Source organism: Empidonax traillii, unplaced genomic scaffold, assembly GCF_003031625.1.
Source record: "Empidonax traillii isolate 1590-97213 ecotype Southwest subspecies unplaced genomic scaffold, ASM303162v1 scaffold95:size1152806, whole genome shotgun sequence".
Classification (NCBI taxonomy): Eukaryota; Metazoa; Chordata; class Aves; order Passeriformes; family Tyrannidae; genus Empidonax; species Empidonax traillii.
This window is the reverse complement of record NW_020955288.1, coordinates 169,242-188,344: the sequence shown is the minus strand read 5'-3', so window position 1 is coordinate 188,344 and position 19,103 is coordinate 169,242. Positions and strand designations below refer to the sequence as shown.

General features: G+C 40.8%; 1 protein-coding gene across 1 annotated transcript in view; it reads left to right on the top strand.

Moving 5' to 3' along the window:
- The window catches only part of DKK3 (dickkopf WNT signaling pathway inhibitor 3), a 28,726-nt gene that overhangs the window by 5,506 nt on the left and 4,117 nt on the right, over positions 1-19,103 (top strand). Inside the window, exons 4-5 of the mRNA XM_027881788.1 lie at positions 15,507-15,599; positions 17,983-18,127. Coding sequence (XP_027737589.1) covers positions 15,507-15,599; positions 17,983-18,127 — 238 coding nt within the window. The remainder of the gene's footprint in view (positions 1-15,506; positions 15,600-17,982; positions 18,128-19,103) is intronic.

Here is a 19,103-nt window from a genome sequence, read left to right as displayed (position 1 = left end):
AAATTTAAACTCTATATAATTTATTACTGTAGTAATTTTTAATAACTGGAGCCCTAAAACCTTCAGTTTGCATTTATTTTCTGAGCAAAGTTATAAGTCTCTGAAATCACGGAAAGTTTTCATGTGACATTTTTGGGCTTTGAGATCTGATGCAAATGCTTCACAAGAAGGCAAAGACGTGTCTTACAGAGAGTCTGCATTCCAATAATAAATCCACGTGGCTGGAATGAAATTCAGCACTGGGGGAGCAGCTTCATGGGAAATAAGTTGTTTCTGCTTTTTAAATCACAGTGCTTATCCTCCTGAAGCAGGTACAAATACACATACGTAAGCATATACACATACATACAGTGCAGATGCACTATTACAGAATCATTTAGGCTGGAAAAGACCTCTGAGATCATCGAGTCCAACCTTTGACTGATCACCACCTTGTCAATTAGACCATAGCACTGAGTGCCACATCCAGTCGTTTCTTGAACACCTTCAGGGATGGTGATTCCACCAACTCCGCTGGGAAGTCCATTCCAATGTTTAACAACTGTTTCCATGAAGAAATTGCTCCTGCTGTCCAACCTGAATCCCCTGGCACAGCTTGAGGCCAGCTCCTCTTGTCCTGTCACTTGTTGCCTGGGAGAAGAGGCTGACCCCCACCTGGCTACAACCTCCTTTCACGTAGATGTAGAGAGTGATAAGGTTCCCCCAAGCCTCCTTTTCTCCAAGCTAAACACCCCCAGCTCCCTCAGCTACTTCTTATTGGACTTATCCTCCAAACCCTTCGCCAGCATCACTGCTCTTCTCTGGACTTGTTCCAGCACCTCAATGTCTTTCCTGAACTGAGGGGCCCAGAACTGGACACAACATTCAAAACACTACATAAACATAAGGCATAATCTTCCCCACACACACTTTTCCTCTCAGGCAGTATTTCTCCTTGGCTTTGCATCACAGAGCTATTCTCTTCAGACTGTTCTTCGTTACTGGAGGGCTCATTTGACAGTAGTTTTATGGCCAGAGGGCTCTCGGTATTTGAGGTCTCCAGAGGAGGGATTGGGCTGTTTGCCATTTCGGGCAATGCAATCCAGTTCCTCAGAGGTGCTGCATTACTGGAAGGCGCCATTTACATTCCCAGACTCACATTCACGTTCTCAGATGTCACTGAGGGCTGGCAGTCACCCCCAGAGATGTCAGGCTTTGATCCAACAGTCCTGTGTCTTTAAAGAGGCCAAGCACAGACAAGAGGCAACTGGATGGGCATAACGTCTGTGGAAGGTTTTGCATCCATTTGCTCCTGGACTTAAGGCTCAAATACTCTATCATTCACTTCTCCAGGGAACATTGATTAGCTTGTAAATTAATGGAGTATTTTCAGTCAAGAGCTCAAGGATAGAACACAGCAAAAATTACAGCATTCCTTATTATCCTATGAATATCAAAACCTTTTCTGCCTTGTTGACTAGACCTATTTCAGTTGTGATACATTAGCCTAAGTAATGAAAAGCGAGGATGAAAAGTCAAAGGGAAAGAAAAATGATACTGCTAAGATTTGCTGCACAAAGATTAGTTGCATTTCTTCTCAGTTACATTCAGCGTAGTATTTTATATAAGCTCTCTCTTCTAATTCAAAGCTAGCGTACCTGGGCTTTTTTCTTGTCTCTATTAATTTGATAGATAAAAAAAAAAAAGCAATACCTTCTTTTTTAGCAAGGTGTTGGGTTTTTGTGTTTTGTTTTGTTTTTTGGTTTGGTTTGGTTTGGTTTGGTTTGGTTTGGTTTGGTTTGGTTTGTTTTTTTTGGTAGCTTTCAATTCTCTTTCTTGAAAGAGATTTTTAAAGATACTGATATCTAGAGAGAGTGTACCGGGGAACTGGAAGCAGTTCTCCTGCATTTCCCATTTAGCTTTGGCACTGTGGAACCCATTCCTTTCTTTTGCTTGTCCTGGGTGGTAGAGGCTCTTGAGGGCACCTTCTCATTAGTTACACAGTACAGGCCACAGTTTCTGTGTGGGAGGTAAGGAGAGTTACCTTCTCTGCAAGGTGCTTGCTCTTCTTCCACAAAGGTGGGTGTGTGCCTGTATAAACACATGGATTTGGCCCCCACCTTTTGCAAACACAGCAGCTGGTTAGTAAGTAATTTCAAACACCATCAGGTCCTTAAGTAAGAGGTCTCATGATACCAGCCTTTATTTGCATGGGGAGAGGCTGCTGTTTGCATCCCTGAAGCTCTGGGCAGGAAGGATGGCACCACTGTGAAACTGCCTTTACAAGCTGCCTTGGCAGGTTCTGGAAGTGATCATCAGTCTGGTCACTGGTTTATCTGTACAGAGAGAATGGATGACATCCATTTTATAATGGCCTTATTTAAAGCATTTCTCAGCCTTTATCTTTAGTCTCCCAGTAGAGTAGTCAAAGGAAAAAAAAATAGTTCCATTTCCCTCTTTTCTAGAGAAAAATCTGGTTTAAATGGTTAAGCTGTAGCACTTCATAACCAAGCTTCCATTTCTCTTCAGATATCCAGAACTGCTGAACTAACCGCTTGATTCCTATTTGGGCAACTTGATTATGATTTCGCCAAGCATGTTCTCAGCCACAGTTGCTCTCTTTGAGGTTCAGACTATTCCAGGGAGAGGAGTTCCTACCAGTGCTGAAGAGAAAGGAAGCTTCAAAAATTGAAAAGGGAGCATTAATGGAAGAGAAATTACAATTTTTCCATCAGCACCACTGCAGGAGAGGAGCTGATGGCAGAAATTTGAAAATGCAGCATCTTGGTGTTCACTGCTGCTCCCTTTAGCATGCTTAGTGTCTCAGGGAAGGCACTTGTTTTGGGCAGTCTTACATTTGGGTCCAAAGCTTTTTGTTTCCTTTTTCACAGGACTTTTAGTCCCTGGTGACTTGCACTCAACAACTGTAAACTATCAATAGACACAGTAAGTGCATTCCTGGGTTGAAATTCTGGTCTCTGTCTAGCCAAAAATCACATAATATCTAAATCTGGTGGGTTTTGTATGTTTAATAATTTGTACTCTAAGTTTGCTTCTCTGTTGACTGTCCTGTCTGCTCTGTTGACGTAACATGCTCCATGAATCATGTCTGGACTAGTACAGTTCTTTCCTCAGCACCCACCCTTAGTTCTCAGTGCAGGGGTAGATAAGGCAAATTGTACTTGCTAGCTAATGCTCCAGGAGAGAATTGAGTGTTCTGAATGAGCTGCATCACTGTTTTAAACTATATACTATATATTATACTATATACTGCACAGTAACTTGAATAGATTATCAAAGTTGTAACATAGGATAAAGCTTTCTGGAAAAAAAAGAAAGTATGAAGAGCTTATGGTGTCAATTAGTTAAAAAGCGAACCCTAGTTTCACTAGCCTTGTGTAAGCAGAATACCTACCTGCATGCTATTGGAATGTCTTTTGTCACATTGTTTTAAAGTAGTTAGGTCTCGAATGTTTGCAAGTCACAGCTTGTAGTTTAAAACAGAACACCTCTTGGAGGTGTAGGCAAGGTTCCCATCCAGTCCTCAACTCCTGTAGACAAACTAATAGGCTTTTTTTTGTTTTAATCTTTCCATACATTAAAATGATTGCATTTCACTAGCACATCTGCCCTCAGTTCTTTCAGCCGCTTACACAACCTCTGCCAGGCAGTGTCATGTTTGTTTTGCCCTTCTGATGTTTCAAGTTTACTAACCTGTCAATAAAGCAATCTGTCCATAATCTACACTTCCTCCACTGGAAAAGAGATGAAGTAGCCATGCAAACTGAATGTAGATGCTGAGCTTTTTGAGCCCAGTTAGTGGAAGAGCATTCTGAGAGGCCTGAGTACCTGTGTCTTGTTTTGAAACAATCAGATCCATCCCCTGGCTTCTTTTAGAGAACCAGGGCTCCTCAGAGAGGCAGGGTGAGACATTCTTAACAATTTACTGGCACCCCTTTTTCCCCCCTTTTCTTTCCAGTTCTGAGTCTCGGCAGTGTAGAATGTGAAGCTGAGGGGCAAGTGCAAGTTGCTCATGAGGACAAGTAGCTTTTATTTGTTAGAGCAGAAAATGATGTGGGGAAAGGTGCAAAGTGAAAGAGGATTTAGCCAAAGATGAGAAGAATTGTTCAATTAGTATTCTGAATTGCTCTTATTAATCTGGAATACTTTCAGGTTACGAATCTTCTTGTAGAGAGGGACATATCCTTCTTGTATGAAGGGTGTGATGGAGTGTGTGCTGCCTCATCATAAACAACTTCATAAGCAGCAAATGCTTCCTAGGGATGCAAAAGCTCTTAAGAAATTTAATTTAGGTTGTGGATGATAAGATGGCCTTATTGTCAATCACAATGTATCTAAACTCAACATTTTTGACAGTCATCTGATGTTCACCAGACTATGGCCAAAAAAATCTGAATGTTAACCTCAGTGAATGGAAAGACCTAAGGAGTCATTAGGAGTTTGAAAAACATGTGTCACCTCTGATTCTGCATGAAGAAGGTGGGAAATCTCTGTAATTGCCAGCTGTAAAACACACACCTCAGTGTCCACATTTTTGTTTACTAAACTTATGGTTGGCTTATTTTCTCTTAGAGACTGCTGTGTAGAAAGTTATGGATCCACACAGAGAATCAGGAGTGGACAGTGTGTGCCAGCATAAGATGGGTTTGTAATATTGTAGTGGTGCAATGACCATGAAGTGGAGAAAAGTGAGACTGCAGTTTCCATGGACTCAGCTCTTGGTGCTTGGTGACCCTGAACAAACAAGCAGGTGGAAACAGCTGCTAGACCTTATCAGAGTGAAGAGAAACAAGGTGCCTTTTGCTGAGAGGTGAGGCAAACCAGGCAGGTGTTCTGGCTGAAAACACAACAAGCAAAGGTCAGAGAACACAGATCAGTATCACATTTTTTTTTGATCTTAAATAGGGTCTTAGATTTCCAGGCAAATAACTGATGCAACAGCAAAGGGGTTACTCCTAATTAAAGGTATCAAATCCTGCTCTCGTTTGTGTCACTGGGAGTCTGAAATAATTCAAAAGCTTTAGTAAATGTACTTTGTTAGTAATAAATAAAAAAAACCCCACAACATTAAAAGAGTGACTAGGATTTCTTCAAGGATTCCTATTGGTCTAGCTTAGTGTAAGTTGTTTTTTTTTCTGTCAAGTTAGGTAAACAAAACTGTGCATTACTAATAGATATTCTGAAAGTAACAGTCTTCATTAGAAATTCCAGTCTATGCCTGTGTTTAGAATTGTTATAAAATTTGCCAGATCCTCAAGTGCTATAGAGGGCACAGGCTTAAGCTCTGCCAGGGGAGGTTTAGGTTGGATATTAGAAAGAAGTTCCTTACAGAGAGAGTGATCAGGCATTGGAATGGCCTGCCCAGAGAGGTGGTGGATTCACTGTCCCTGGATGTTTTTAAGATGAGGCTGGATGTGGCACTGAGTGCCATGATCTGGTAATCACAGTGGGGTTGGATCAAGGGTTGGACTTGATAATCTCGGAGGTCTCTTCCAACCCAGTTAATTTTATGATTCTATAATTCTATGATGTGACCTCTCTTTTCCAGTTAAATCTCAAAAAAAAAAAATATTTTTAGGCTAAATCAAGTTGGCTGAAGAACTACCTCACAATTTTTATCTGTCGGAATTATTACCCTCTGAGTAGTAAAATATTGAAGAGAGAAAGATTTTCTTCTCAACAAAACCAAGCTATTGCTGTAACACAGTGAGAGTGCCTAGGATTGATTCCTTGATCCAGGAACCAGTTAGTAAAGGCACAACCAGTAAGTTCTCCAAGAGGCTACAAAAGAGACTTTCTCTTAGAGACACAGTGCCCACCCAGTGCTTCATCAGAGTCCATCTGAGAGCCATGCACCACTTCTAAAGCTTACAGCATTCTTGTTAGTTGTGGGAATAAATTCTGGCTTGTCTGGCACTTTTCATGTGTGGGGAGTTGTGCATCAAGTTCAGTTTCCTGCTTCTCCCTTGTTTGGATATTGGTTGCTGCAACTGCTCTGTCAACAAGCCATGGTAAGGGAGCAGTGTAAGTCAAAGGGTGGTTGTTCACCTTTTCCCTGGTTTTAGGTCAGTCTTCTCACATATAACACACTGAGTTTAGGCATCCAAGGTTGTCTTTTACAGATCATGTCCAACGGGTAGGGAGATTTAAAAACAAATCACCATGAATATTTTTACTTTCGGCCTCTATTAGATCCATCTGTTTATTATAAAAGAAATGAAATGTGAGGGTTTTTTTATCTTCTCTGTAAGGTAAGAGACAGAGTCAGGAGAATGAATCTTTTATGTGGGCTGGGACAATTCTGTGATCTACTGACATCTGTTAAGAGATTATAGTATGGACTGTCTTTCCCCTTCTCAAACACAGGTAGCAAATTAATCATGGGAAGAAAAGCTTTAGGGCAAAAGAGAACTTTTTTCCACTGGTTTTGATTACATGGCTTAATCCATTGGCTCTAGGAGCTGTTTGTTTAAGATTTTAGCTGAAACCATGTTATCTCATTAAACAGTAAGCCTTAGATAGTAGGGTAACAAGAGTATCAAAGGCTTTAGGATATACAGGCTATAATACAAGATGTAAAGCATAAACATTTTGTCTTTTTATTTTTTATTTGCATCTGTTATAATCTTAGAATGGTTGAAATACAAAGGACACAGATGAATGGGTTGAATCTGCAGCCGGCTACATCTGTACGGTCATACAGTGGCAGAGTGGTATCAGTTTACTGTGGCTAGGAGATTGACCCAGCAACACATCATTCCATACATGATGAGCCTACATCTTCTCTAAACCTTTGCCTGAACTTCAGGAGGGGTAGATTCAACAAAATCAGAAGAATGAAACTGTTTTTTTACCAGTGAGTAGGAGGAGAGAGAGTGAGCGTGTTCTACCATTGCTTTACCTTCTGTGCATGTTTGTAGTCAGGAAGATGTGTGAGATGCCCATAGTCCAGCTTGATGGTGTTTTGTGTTATGATTTACTCAGGTAAACTGTGGAAATGGAAGGAAAGGGGTGAATGGAAACGTGTTTCTGTTTAGTTCTGTTTCATCGAAGGTTACGCAGATGTGAGGGGGAAAAAAGCACTGTAGAATGGTGGCTTCAAATGTATTCCCTTGAGAAATGCATTTCTCTGTCAGCTGAGTAAGTCTTAACTTTGTCCTTCCTCCTCTCTGATTCACAAACAGCATTTTGGCATCTTTTGTGGATTGAGTGTCTGCCTGGCCTTTGGAGGGACTGAGTCACTGTGATAGCACTAAGGAATACCACACTGGTGAATTTATCAGCTGCCAAATCATGGTTGTTCACCAATGCAGCTTATAGAGAGAACCCTCCTCCAACTATTCTACCTATCCTGATTTACCTTATTAACAAGTCCACTTCTCCCTTCCAGTTAGTAATATATTGTAATACAGAATAATTGTTAAAAAAATATACAGGGCGGGGTGGGAATTTTGGATCTGTTTACTTGCTATTCTGTCTGGAAATGACTCAGAGCCTGTTTGTGAATTTACATCACATGAGGAATCCCTCAAACTTCTTCTCTTAGAAAGTCCAGGGGGAGGGAGAAGTATCCCAGGGCATGTAGAGAGGCTGACACCATGGTGTCAGGCAAAGGGGAACCTTAGTGGTTCTTCTGTGTCCAAGATGTTTTGTAGCTGTCAGCAGGGGAAAGTTTTGGCTCCCAGTAGGTGTTTGTCTTGGACTTCATAGTAGAAATTGGTAATACATTCATATTCTTGTGTCCCTTTTGGAAGGACATAAAGAGTATGCTGAAGACCCTTTTTCATTTCTTCCTCATTGGAGTTTGTTTAGGAGATGGAATAAATATTCATGAATAGTCATCATCTCATGTTGTTGATATCCTCTAGAGACATGATTTCAGATGGAAAATTAAACTAAGGCGGAAAAGAAAAGGGCTCTTTTGTAATTCCAACTAATGCTCCAAAGAGGAGGTCTTGAAGAAGCTTCAGAGTCAACACCTATGACCAGATGCTGACTTCTTCCTTAGGCAGACATTAATCTCCTGTTTTTAAAGTCTTCAAGTGCTGGAGATGATTTATTCCAATGCTTTTCCATGCTTACTGAAAAGTCTCTATTGATGTACTTTAAACACCTTCTTCTTCCATCTACAGCTCATGGAAAAGAAAATTATTCCATTTCCTCTACAGTAACAGCAGTCTCCTACACTGTCAACTCTGCCATAGGCAGAATCCATTCTAGGTGAATCCTTACCTGGGTATTTCTGTTGCAGTATTATTACCTTTGGCTGGCACCTTAAACACAGTTAATGAGTCTGTTGAAACTGTAAACTCCCCCAAAAGCATATAAGGATAAAGCACATGAGATTCAGGGCTTGAAATAAGTTCTGTGAGGGATAGGGCACAGGTTGGTGTTTTATGGTGTGCTACTCTTAATTCAGCAAGCAGCTATTAGGTATAGAATTCTTGTTTTTAAACGGTTTCCTTTTTGCACAGCTGTTTCACATCCTTGCTGTGTACAGCTACTCTGGGTTGTTTTGGTACAACAAATTTACAAAATTTACATAGTTTATTGGTGAATCATGGAGACTTTGTAGCTGCCAATTGTAGAGGAAAGAGTCGCCTGCATTGAAATTCAGCCCCGGGGAAACATCATTACATGAAAGCTGTATGATTACTGGCTACTTACAAATAATGGCACTTTGGAGCTTTGAGCACAGGTTTACAGTGGTTCCATAACTGTTACTGGATCTCAAGACATTTAGAATAAAACCCAAGAGGTTTTAGACCACCAGTGTTTAGACACATCTTTTGGTTATCAAAGGGTGAAGAATTGTTGTGCTCCAGTTAACAGATCCATGGGTAGATGCTCTTCTTTGTTAAGACAGTTAGTTTCGATATCATTAGGAAAACTTTGTTTATAACCATACATCGTATTCTGACCTCACTTGATTATCTCACACTACATGAAAAGCATGGAACAATTAAACATGCAGCACGTGGCTATTAGGTTGGGATCTCACATGGTGTAGCTTCAGAATGTTCCTTCTCCAATTATGGATAGAGAAGATTAAAGTCGCTGTGGATTTAAAAAATTATGGACTGAGTGTGTAGCGTGACACCAAGTTTCCAGAAAGCCTGAAGGAAGATATTATTATCAGAATTCCTATCATCCTGCTCTGCCTTTGGTACATCTGACAAGTAGGAGGAAAGAAAAGAAATTCCATGTTATAAACTGTCTGCTCTAGAGCCAGTGCGTAGGATGAGACATAACTTCTGATTTTGCAGTCAGTCACTGTGATATGTAGCCTTTCATAAATATAAATATATATATATACTCAGATATATGTATATATATAGGGAGAGAGAGAGAGACAGACTTTTTGGATAGCTCCTAATTTCCATATTAATTTAATTACTTGTCAGATTATAATTTGTGGGGGTTTTCTACCAAATTTGAACAGTTGTTTTAGTGTGCCTCCTCTGATACCATTGCAAAATAGATTGAAACAAGTACTTGGTACTGTGTTTCCTACGCAGGAGCATTTACTGTAATAAATGTAGAGACTGTAGTCCTGCCAGGATCAGATCATTATTACTGGGAAAAATATGGGGTGAGGGAAGAAAATGAAATGAGTGCTTCTGCAGAGTGGCCTGCTACGATACTGTTATGACTTACAGAGATTTTGACCATGCATGAACAGAACATGATCTGACAGAGCATCCAGGCACTGTATGTGTGGTGAGAATCGGCAGATGGTGTAGAAAGGGATGCAGTTCTTGTTCTAGTTTTGGTGGTGAGCAGTTTATTGGGAGACCACAACCTGCCCCAGTTAATTCCCCTGGCTTTTTGACAGCATGTTAAGGCTAACATAGCTGTGTTGCTTTTGGCTAAAGCCAAGCTCGAGTGCCACCTTCAGTTATGTCACGTAGACACCTTTTACATCCATTTATATTGCAGCACGTGGAGAGCCAGAAATAAAGTTTTTCCAATTAAAATGTTTATGGGAAACAGAGGAAAAGGAATCAGGTGAGATTAGCTCTATGGAAAAGCTAAAGACAAAACCAGGGGAGTCACTTGTGTTTTCTTATTTATTAGTTTTAAGCTCAGAAGGGACATTCTGGTTGAACAGCCACCCAAATACCTGACTTTCCCACATAGCTCTGGGATGTGACCCATATCATGGTTTGCAACTCATGTCTGCTCTTTTTAGTATGTCTTTTTTTAACAGTAGTTTTCAATTTTACGAGTTCTGTGTGCTTGGCAGGACAGCAGTATGAGGTTTGCGCTGCTGGAAAGTATTACAGAGGTTTTGAGGTATTTCAAGGCAAATTAATTCATATCTCATTAAAGACAAATGCATTATGTGCCCTGTCTAGACAAGTAAGAGAGTAGGAACTGGAGTGCTACTGCAATTCATATTAACGTAGTAGTTTCCATAAAACAATATTCCATTCTGTGTAATTCTGCCATTTTTCTAATGTGTGTAGGATATAAAACAGGTTTTATGCTTTTTTTTTTCCTTGCTACTCAGCAGTTTTTGCCATCTGCTGCAATAATGGAGACCAGCCCTATGTGAAGCAACTTGTAGAAATTAAAACAAAACCTAGAAGGGGATATGTAAACACACAAGTAAATGTTAAGTCTTAGAAGTGCCAATTGGTAAGAAATGTCAGTTCCAAAACCAACAGTGGTTTTGCTAAAGCCCTTCAGATATTGCTGAAATTATTGTCTCCCTGGTACAGCTGGGTGAGCTCTTACACTGCCTGGGAAGGATCTGTAGCTACTGTTTGTGGAGTTTTATTTTAGTTACAGGTTTTTGAAAGGGGCATTGCTTTGCATCCAGAGCTTTTAAAAAACATGTAAGATGGCTCTTTGTTCAGTGATTTTGTAGATTGTGGGAGGTGCTTCCACGCATCTGTTCCATTTGCCCTCCCCTCCTCCTATATGTTCAGTGTCTGCCTTTGATAGATGGGTTAATGACCACTGAAAAGTTGTATATAAAGTCATGAACAGCGACTTTCTCTGCTCTCTTGGGTTCCAAGCTAAAATGTAAAGAGCCCAGAAGGAAAGCTTATTCCAGACAGTCGTTTGCCTCTCCCCGGCAGACAAATATTAGCCGAAGATATGACTAGTGAAGAGAGAGTTTTATTTAAAGTGATCTTTGAAGAAGGACTTTCTGAGAATGTGGAGGTAGGGTGAGTGTGAGTGGGGAGAGGGAATAGACAAATCAAATGTCCATTTTGAAATTAAAATAAATTATTCCATTTTGAAAGTCAGACAGTCCTAGAATAGACTTGAGCATATTTTCTAGTCTACTCTTAGGGTTTTAATTAAGGATTAAGGGGGAAAAGAGCAAAGTGAAATGAGCATGATTTCAATATACAAGTATATACAATATACAGCAAAACCAAGTATTAAAATAGTGAGGTAAAGAAACCAGATGAACACTGCCAAAGAATGTGGGTTTCTGTGTGAAAGTAGGTTAACTCTGTGTAGTTCTGCTTTCAGAACCTGAACTGAGAAATTCTTTGCTTCTCCTTCTTTATCCTTATGTGCTCTAAGGGCAGAGGATGATGTGGTCCACACCACAGAGGGCTGCATTTCACCAGTCAGTACAGTCTGCCAAAATAGTCTGTAGTATCTCCAGGCCAAGGACTTGCTGTGGGCTGGAGGGTGGAGATTGACACATCACACTGAAAGAAAACTTTTTTCTTTTGTGCCTTTCCATGTATATGTGAACATAAAGCCCAAAGGGAAGCAGTGGTGTCAAAACATGTCACACCAGTTCTGACCTATACAGTCCTGCACCATCTGTTTCCTTTTCCTGGAACCTGTGGTCCTGCCATACTTGACTATCACTAACATCAGTCACTCTTTTATTCTCAAATGTGAACACTAACCATTCTTTAGGAAAGCCAGTGATAGCTTGGCATAATCTGCCAGAGACAAGAAACCTGAAGTTTTTTCAGCAGCAGTTGTTTTAGCAGTCTATGATACAAGGAACCTTTGCCACGAGTTTCAGTTTTTTGTTGGGTGGTTTTTTTCCCCCTATTGGTTCTGGAACAGATCCTAACCCCAAATTGCTTCCAGGTGTTGCAGGATATTCACTGTGGAGTACAATTTTATGAGTCCACAGGATGCTGAGTATGTCCTTACAGGTACATAGCATGGTATTCTCTGTCCTGGCCTCTGTTGTTTACGGGTCCTATTATACCCAGTAAAAACCAGACAATCCTGCTTTCACTCCGTATTATTCTTTAACGTATTCCTTTGCTGCAACATTAAATTACCTGGTATAACGCTGAAATGGGTTTCAGAGAGATGTACACCATTATCAGTGTAGCTAATTCTGTCTTTATCTGGGCTATCTGCTCAACTTGTGTGCTCTGCTGCCTGTCAGAAGCCAGCACTCCCTCTCCTGTTTACGCAGTTGCTCTTGCAAGGACAAAATATTCTGAGAAATACCTTAGTTTGCAGAATCCCAGGAAAAAATGGATTGTTCAGGATCTGTTGTAACTGATGAAGATGTTCAGATTTGCTCCTTGTCCAGCAGTTGTTGTGTCTCAAGCAGTGGACTATAAAAGATCTGCAGCGTGATAAAATAAATAAAAATAAATTATTTTAAAAAGATACATGGTTACACATCTGCAAGTAAGAGTTACTGAGTTCTGCATTGACTCATAGTCATAGATTATAATATCTGAGTGAAGGAAGTCAGTTTTAAGTGTGGCACAAAATTTTTTTCACAGACAGCATGTGGAAGGAAGCCCTTTTTATGCCAGGAAAGAAAACTGTGAAGGGATTTTTCCCAACTGGAAACCCTCATAAAATTGGAAGTCTGAACTGGTGGGATACAATTCAGTAAGTGAGGAAAAAAGGAGTTTTTTGATGTGGGACTCACTAGCTGGGAGAAGGCAGTGACTGGAGATCTGCAACTTTGGTGTTAGATGGTTTTAGAACTAGGAGAGAGTTATTCCATGAGCTTGAAAACAATTGTGGCAAGATTTCTCCTTTGTGGAGAGGGACAGTTGGAAAAACTGACTACAGCAAGACCTGGCTGTTTGCCTGCAAGTGGATGGAACAGGAATGAAACAGTATAGTCTATTCTGAGTGTGGTTTATACAGACGGATTCATAACAGAAGCTGACAAAGCTACAAACAGAAAAGTGGCCAAAAAGAGCGTGGCTGCTGAAGAGAAGTGGCTGATTGCTCACTTGGAACAACAAAACCTCCAGCATACTATGTAACATTTGGATATTTGGATTTTGATCCGACTGATTGTGTAGCAACAGAAAAGCAAAAAAAGCAGAACACAGATAGTACTGGAATAATGAAGCTGAAAACATTATGATAATTTATAGCAGCATAGACCTGGTGATACTAATTTCTTAAAATAGCTAAAATGGCTTCTTCTGAATTATAACCATAACCTGAATATCCAGTCATTGACTTGAAAATAATCAGGCCCTAGGCTGTGTTTGGCTTCTGTTCTATGTTCTGGGTGATCAAACTGCTTGCAAACATCTAAGGTGGCCAAAATGGGCAATTCAAGGCATTGCTGTTCTTTCAGAATAGCCTTGCCTCACATGGGGCAAGAAGCCTCCATAAAGTTTAATCTGGAGAAAATCTGAAGAAAATGAAAAGCTTAGTGGAAACTTTCAGTAAAGGTAAACAGTTGGTCTGTTCCAGTAAGTGAGATTAATATCTGCTAAAGAGCAGTCAAGTGGTTACTTCAGAGAATTCAGAGATTTTTGTGTAATTTCCTTCCCTTTCCTTTCCCTTTTTCTCTTTCTCTTTCCCCTTCCTCTCCTTACCTTCTTGACTAATAGCAAAAAGATAACATCAACCTTATGATGGATGCTACAAAGCAATGATGGGGTACAGGTGACTCAGAATGGTGCTATGATTTATTTTTCTATTGACCAGATTGTTTCCAGTCTGAAAAAACAACAAAGCACTTTAGAGAACAAGGTCTATCACACAATTTTGAGGAGGTAACCTGTAGATGGGAAGAGAAAACAGGCCCTCCCTGTGAACCAGACACCTGAGGGGTACACAGACATGTGCACTTACTCTGTATTACCCTCACTGCCATCCCTGCAGAGTGATGTTCTGGGAAGAATTCCTGACCAGTTTGTGCATTCATCCCATGCAGCAGGAGCCAAAGGGGAGCTGTCTCTTCCACAGTGCTTGTAGGACTTCTGCGTGAGGAAACTGCAGTCTGAGTTTGCAATTCCAATTCAGGCTCAGGTGTCTCGGTCCCATGAACACTTCTGTTTAGGCCATGAAGTAACCCCAGGATTGAAATACCAGACGTGCTCAGGCACCTTTGCTGGCTTGAGGCCTATCCTGGAGTCCAGGCTGGGTAGCAAAGGCGGATGCACAAGGGAATGTGGGGCTGCTTTTCCCTAGGATGTTTGGGACTCTTTAGTACTTGTCAATCATATGTTCCTAAATGTAAATTCACTGAGAGCAGGGAGATGCCAGCTGAGAATCTGCTCCTGCAATATTCGAAATAAATTAAAGAAAGGATTTAAAATTTACATATGTAGGTATTTCAAAATTTGCAGCTGTGAGGTTGCAGGTGATGGGCTGTGGTGACAGGTATGTGAAAGAAATGCCATCAGCCAAAGAAAAGGAAATCCAGTGGTGTGTTACATGCATGCTTCCCAGAAGTACTGGCTGTGCAGTAGTGCTGCTGCTATCATGAAGCCCCAGGGATGTTGAACATTACCAGTCCTGGAGAAGGAAGAACTGCATTTCTCAGCATAGAAAAAATTGCTGACAAAAATACTCAGGCACTGCAAAGATTGCCTGAGAAGGATTTGTGTGCCCCCTGAAAGGGGAGCAGAGGAACAGTTAAAAGGAAAAGCAAACACATTCCCCTTTTCCCTGAGGGAGGTCCTTGCTGGTTTAGTGAAGCTGAGCATGCTGGGGAGTTTCTGATGCCGGCACTGATATTGCTGGGGAAGAGGAGGGAGGACAGCTTACAGCTACCTGGCCTGAGATCAAGAGAGTTGGTGCAGAAGGGTCTCCCATAGAGCATAAAGATACTCCTGGCTGCTGTGGCTGCAGTAGTGTAGCCTCTTTCCTTCAGTCTTGTCACCCATCTGAAAAAACAACCAATAAGTAATAAATCAAAACTGTACTCAAATACAACAGATTTAATACAAATGTCTTCAGTGCCCCCCTCAATCAAAAAAAAAAAAAAGAAAAAGGAAGTCCCAAACAACAAAAGCACACAAAGCCTGCAGAACGAGATAATGTCTTCTCTTGAGGTTGCTGGTATTAATATGTATACAAGAAGTGAAGCCACCTAACAATTTGAGGCCAGAGTGTTTAGATAAACCAGGGAGATAACACTGGTCTCTTACAGAGCTGTGGCTGTGTGAAGAATTGAAGCAAGCTTTTTTTATTTTGTTCCCAAGTAAGAAATAGAATCAATCAAGAGCTTCTGGTATTTCAAGAAGAGATATAGATTTCAGTCACACAGTGGCAAATTACACTTTTATCCTTTTCTTCAGGAGTGTATCATCGATGAAGACTGTGAAACAGGGAAATATTGCCAGTTCTCCACCTTTGAATACAAATGTCAGCTCTGCAAAACCCAGCATGCAGTAAGTCCTGAACGAGATGTGATTTTGTGTGATGTGTAGAAACTCAGTGTTATTGTTGCTAATGTCAACAAGCAAAATTGATAGAAAAGAAGCTGCAAAGCATTCTGCATGAGAGTAAAAAAAATTGTGTGTAGAGTTTTTTGGGTTGTGTGGGGTTTTCCTGCCTGTTAACAAAATTAAGCTTTAAGGTTTCTGTTCTCATACGCTCCAAAATCCTCCCTAAGCTCCTCCTGACTCAAGTTTGCCTTGTTGGGTGGCCTAAGGACAGTGTAAAGTAACACATTGTAGGTTGCCAGTGGAATGGGCAAAGAGGAAATCCTGTGGCAGCTCCTAAGGCTCAGCTGACGGTTGTTTCCAGCTCTGGATTCACAAAGGGAATTGCAGCAGCCTGCCCTCTTGCCTTCACTGACAAACTGTGCAATGCTGTAGTGCAGTGGGGACTGCACAGGGTCCTCTTATGTTATTTGAATCTGTCAGCTTGGGGAAGCAGTCAGTTCCTGTCTTTTGAGCTAAAAGATAGATGTTCTTAATAGTAGCTATGATTAAAATTGTCTTCTGTAAGGGACAGATGCCTGAGAAGTTCAGGCTTTTTCTGTGGTCAAAATGCAGTTGAGAAGCAGCCTGTCGAAAAAGCCCTTTTATTTGACTGCCCCTTTTTAGCTAAGTTCTGCTGATGGCCTCTTGTAAAACAAATTCATTCCTCAAAGCATTTGCGGACAGTCCAATGTTCAAGCAACTAAATGTTGCTGTAAATTCATGTAAAGCCATTAGGATTGCTATAACTTAAAAGCATCAGGCTGTTCCTGAAATTATTTAAATCGTTATCTTGATAGCTTCAGGGAGCTCTATTGACTTCAGTGGACTGAAAGCTTGCTTAAAGTTCTGAAAATGTCCTATCTGTGTCATTGAGAAAGCTTATTCTTCATATTTTAGAAAATGTTAAACTGATATTTTTTCATGTTAACATGGAATAATTCAAAATTAAGATCGAGATGCCCCTCACCTACACCCCCCTGTAATCCCACCTTTTCAGTCCTCAGCAGAACGTTTGTAGGATAAAGTAAAAATGGAGTGCTAGCTACACTTCTGTTGTAAAGTGAGCTCAGACTGAAGGACGTGGGATCAATTCCCTGACCTAGAACCCCCACAATTACAAAGCATTTTTCTCCCTAATTAGCAGGTCTTAATAATACCAGTGCAGTCCTACTCCTTACCCCAAGTCAAGCACTTCCTGTGGGATTCACTGGAAAAGAAATTCAGATTTTGTATGGCTGCCCAGACAGGGCTTAGCATAGGCAGGAAAAAGCTGTTAAAGCACTGACCTGCTAGGAATCCCTAAGATGTTAATCAAACTACCTAAAGAAAGGACACACCCTTTTTATTAGGTTGATTTATTAGGTGTGTGCAGTTGAAACACGGGGGCAGTTGTCACACAAAGCTATCTTTAGCCAGAGGTTTGCGTTTCTGCTTTTCAAAGAGGTTTTTTTTTCAGAGATTTTTTACAAAGATTCTTGGTTACCAATGAGATCTGGTTTTTATTACAACTGCAAAAGGATTTTAGTAAGTTTTTTTTTTTTTTTTTTTGCTGTGCTCTTTGAAAACAATCCTTCTGAACAAATTGTAAATTCCTGACTGAATTTAGCAATGGAAAAAAAAATCAGCACTGTTTTCCGTCAATAATGTTCCATTTCTTAATTTTTATTTCCCTTGATTGCAGAAGGGAAGGCTCCAGAGAGAACTTAGACCAGTCTTCCAGTACCTAAGGGACTACGGGAATGCTGGAAAAGGAACTTTTTATAAGGGCATGTAGTGAGAGAACAAGGGGGAATGTCTTCCCATTGACAGAAGGCAGGTTTAGATTAGGTAGTAGGAAAAAATTCTTTACTGTGAGGGTAGTGAGGCACTGGACCAGGTTGCCCAGAGAAGTTGTGGATGCCCCATCCCTGGGAGTGTTCAAGGCCAGGTTGGATGGAGCTTTGAGCAGCCTGGTCTAGGGAAAGTTGTCCCTGCCCATGGCAGGGGGGTTGGAACTGGATGATCTTCAAGGCCCTGTCCAGCCCACACCATGAGATGTCTGGCTGCTGATCAGTGTTCATGTGAATGCTAAAGTAAGAATTCAGGTCTTGTAGTACTGGAAGTATGTTAGTGTAAAAAGGGTGTTGTTACTGTAGTGTGGAGGTTCCTGTCTGGCAAAAAGTTCTATGTTTGCTTAAATGGAGAACCTCAAGCCGCTTTATTTACCAAGGGGAATATGACACACATATATTAAAAGCACAATATGCAGTTGTCATCAGGACCAGGTTAATTCTGTGTTTAGCTGTCTGTGATATAAGCAATTAGCGCTAAAGTGACAGTTTTCTCACATGGCTTTTCCGTTTGCAAGCCCTGCTCACGGGACGTTGAATGCTGCGGAGAACAGCTCTGCGTGTGGGGCGAGTGCAGGAAATCCACTTCAAAAGGAGAGAACGGCACCATTTGTGAGAACCAACACGACTGCAACCCTGGAATGTGCTGTGCTTTTCAGAAAGGTACAGAGAGGCTTATCCTATTCATTTCCACACACTATATAATATATAACATATCCCCTCTTTTACTCGGGGGAAGTTGCTAAATCTCTATAGAATCATTAGGTCATTCTCCCTTTATATAACTTCACCTGTAACTTCATTATAAAACTTTGATAGAATTAGGAGTGAGAAACAGTCTGATAGGGGTGCACAATGGTGAAAGAAAAGCCTATTGCACACTAAAGATGAGACCAGGACGAGAAGCACAAAAACTTATGTTTCTAAAGGGAAGTCTTACACATTTAAAAGTAGCGGAGCTCTGTTGTCAAATTTTCACCCAATAGACCAAAAATAAGAGAATTTAAAATATACAAAAAAAATTATGAGATTACTGGAAGTGGCTTCTCCTTCCTATCAGCAAGCAGACTGTCAGAATCAGAGTGCAGATACATTCCATACTCTTGAGTTTTATGTCCGCCTTTCAAGGCACCACACTGTGCAATACTGACCAGGCAGCCAAGATACATTGAGGAATGATGTCCCAGATTACGTTGTTGCTCCACATGGGAATGCGAAACTTGATTTACAGAAGGGAGGACAGGAGGAGAAGGTCTGAGGCCTGAAATTAATCCCAAATCCTGTCTGGTTAGGATCCAGTTTCTTCTATGTTTTATACCCACTGATTTCTCTCTGCATTTTTTGTAATTCACCCTAATTTTGTAGTGACAGGACACAATTCCAACCATCTCCCTACACCAGGTAGATACTTCTCTAGCTTTCTTCCTGGTTCTTGCTATGAGCAAGATGTGACCTTGTACCTGCATTGATGGTTGGGGTGCCTGTCCCGCTGTCAGCTTGCTGGTGGATCAGGCTGCCAGGGCATTTCAGGAAAACCAAGGAGATGCTCAGCTTTCCCATGCTAATTTTGACTATTACATAGTGGACCTTCACTGTTACTGAAGTTTTGGTTGGAGCAGTTTTTTCTCCCTTCATCAAG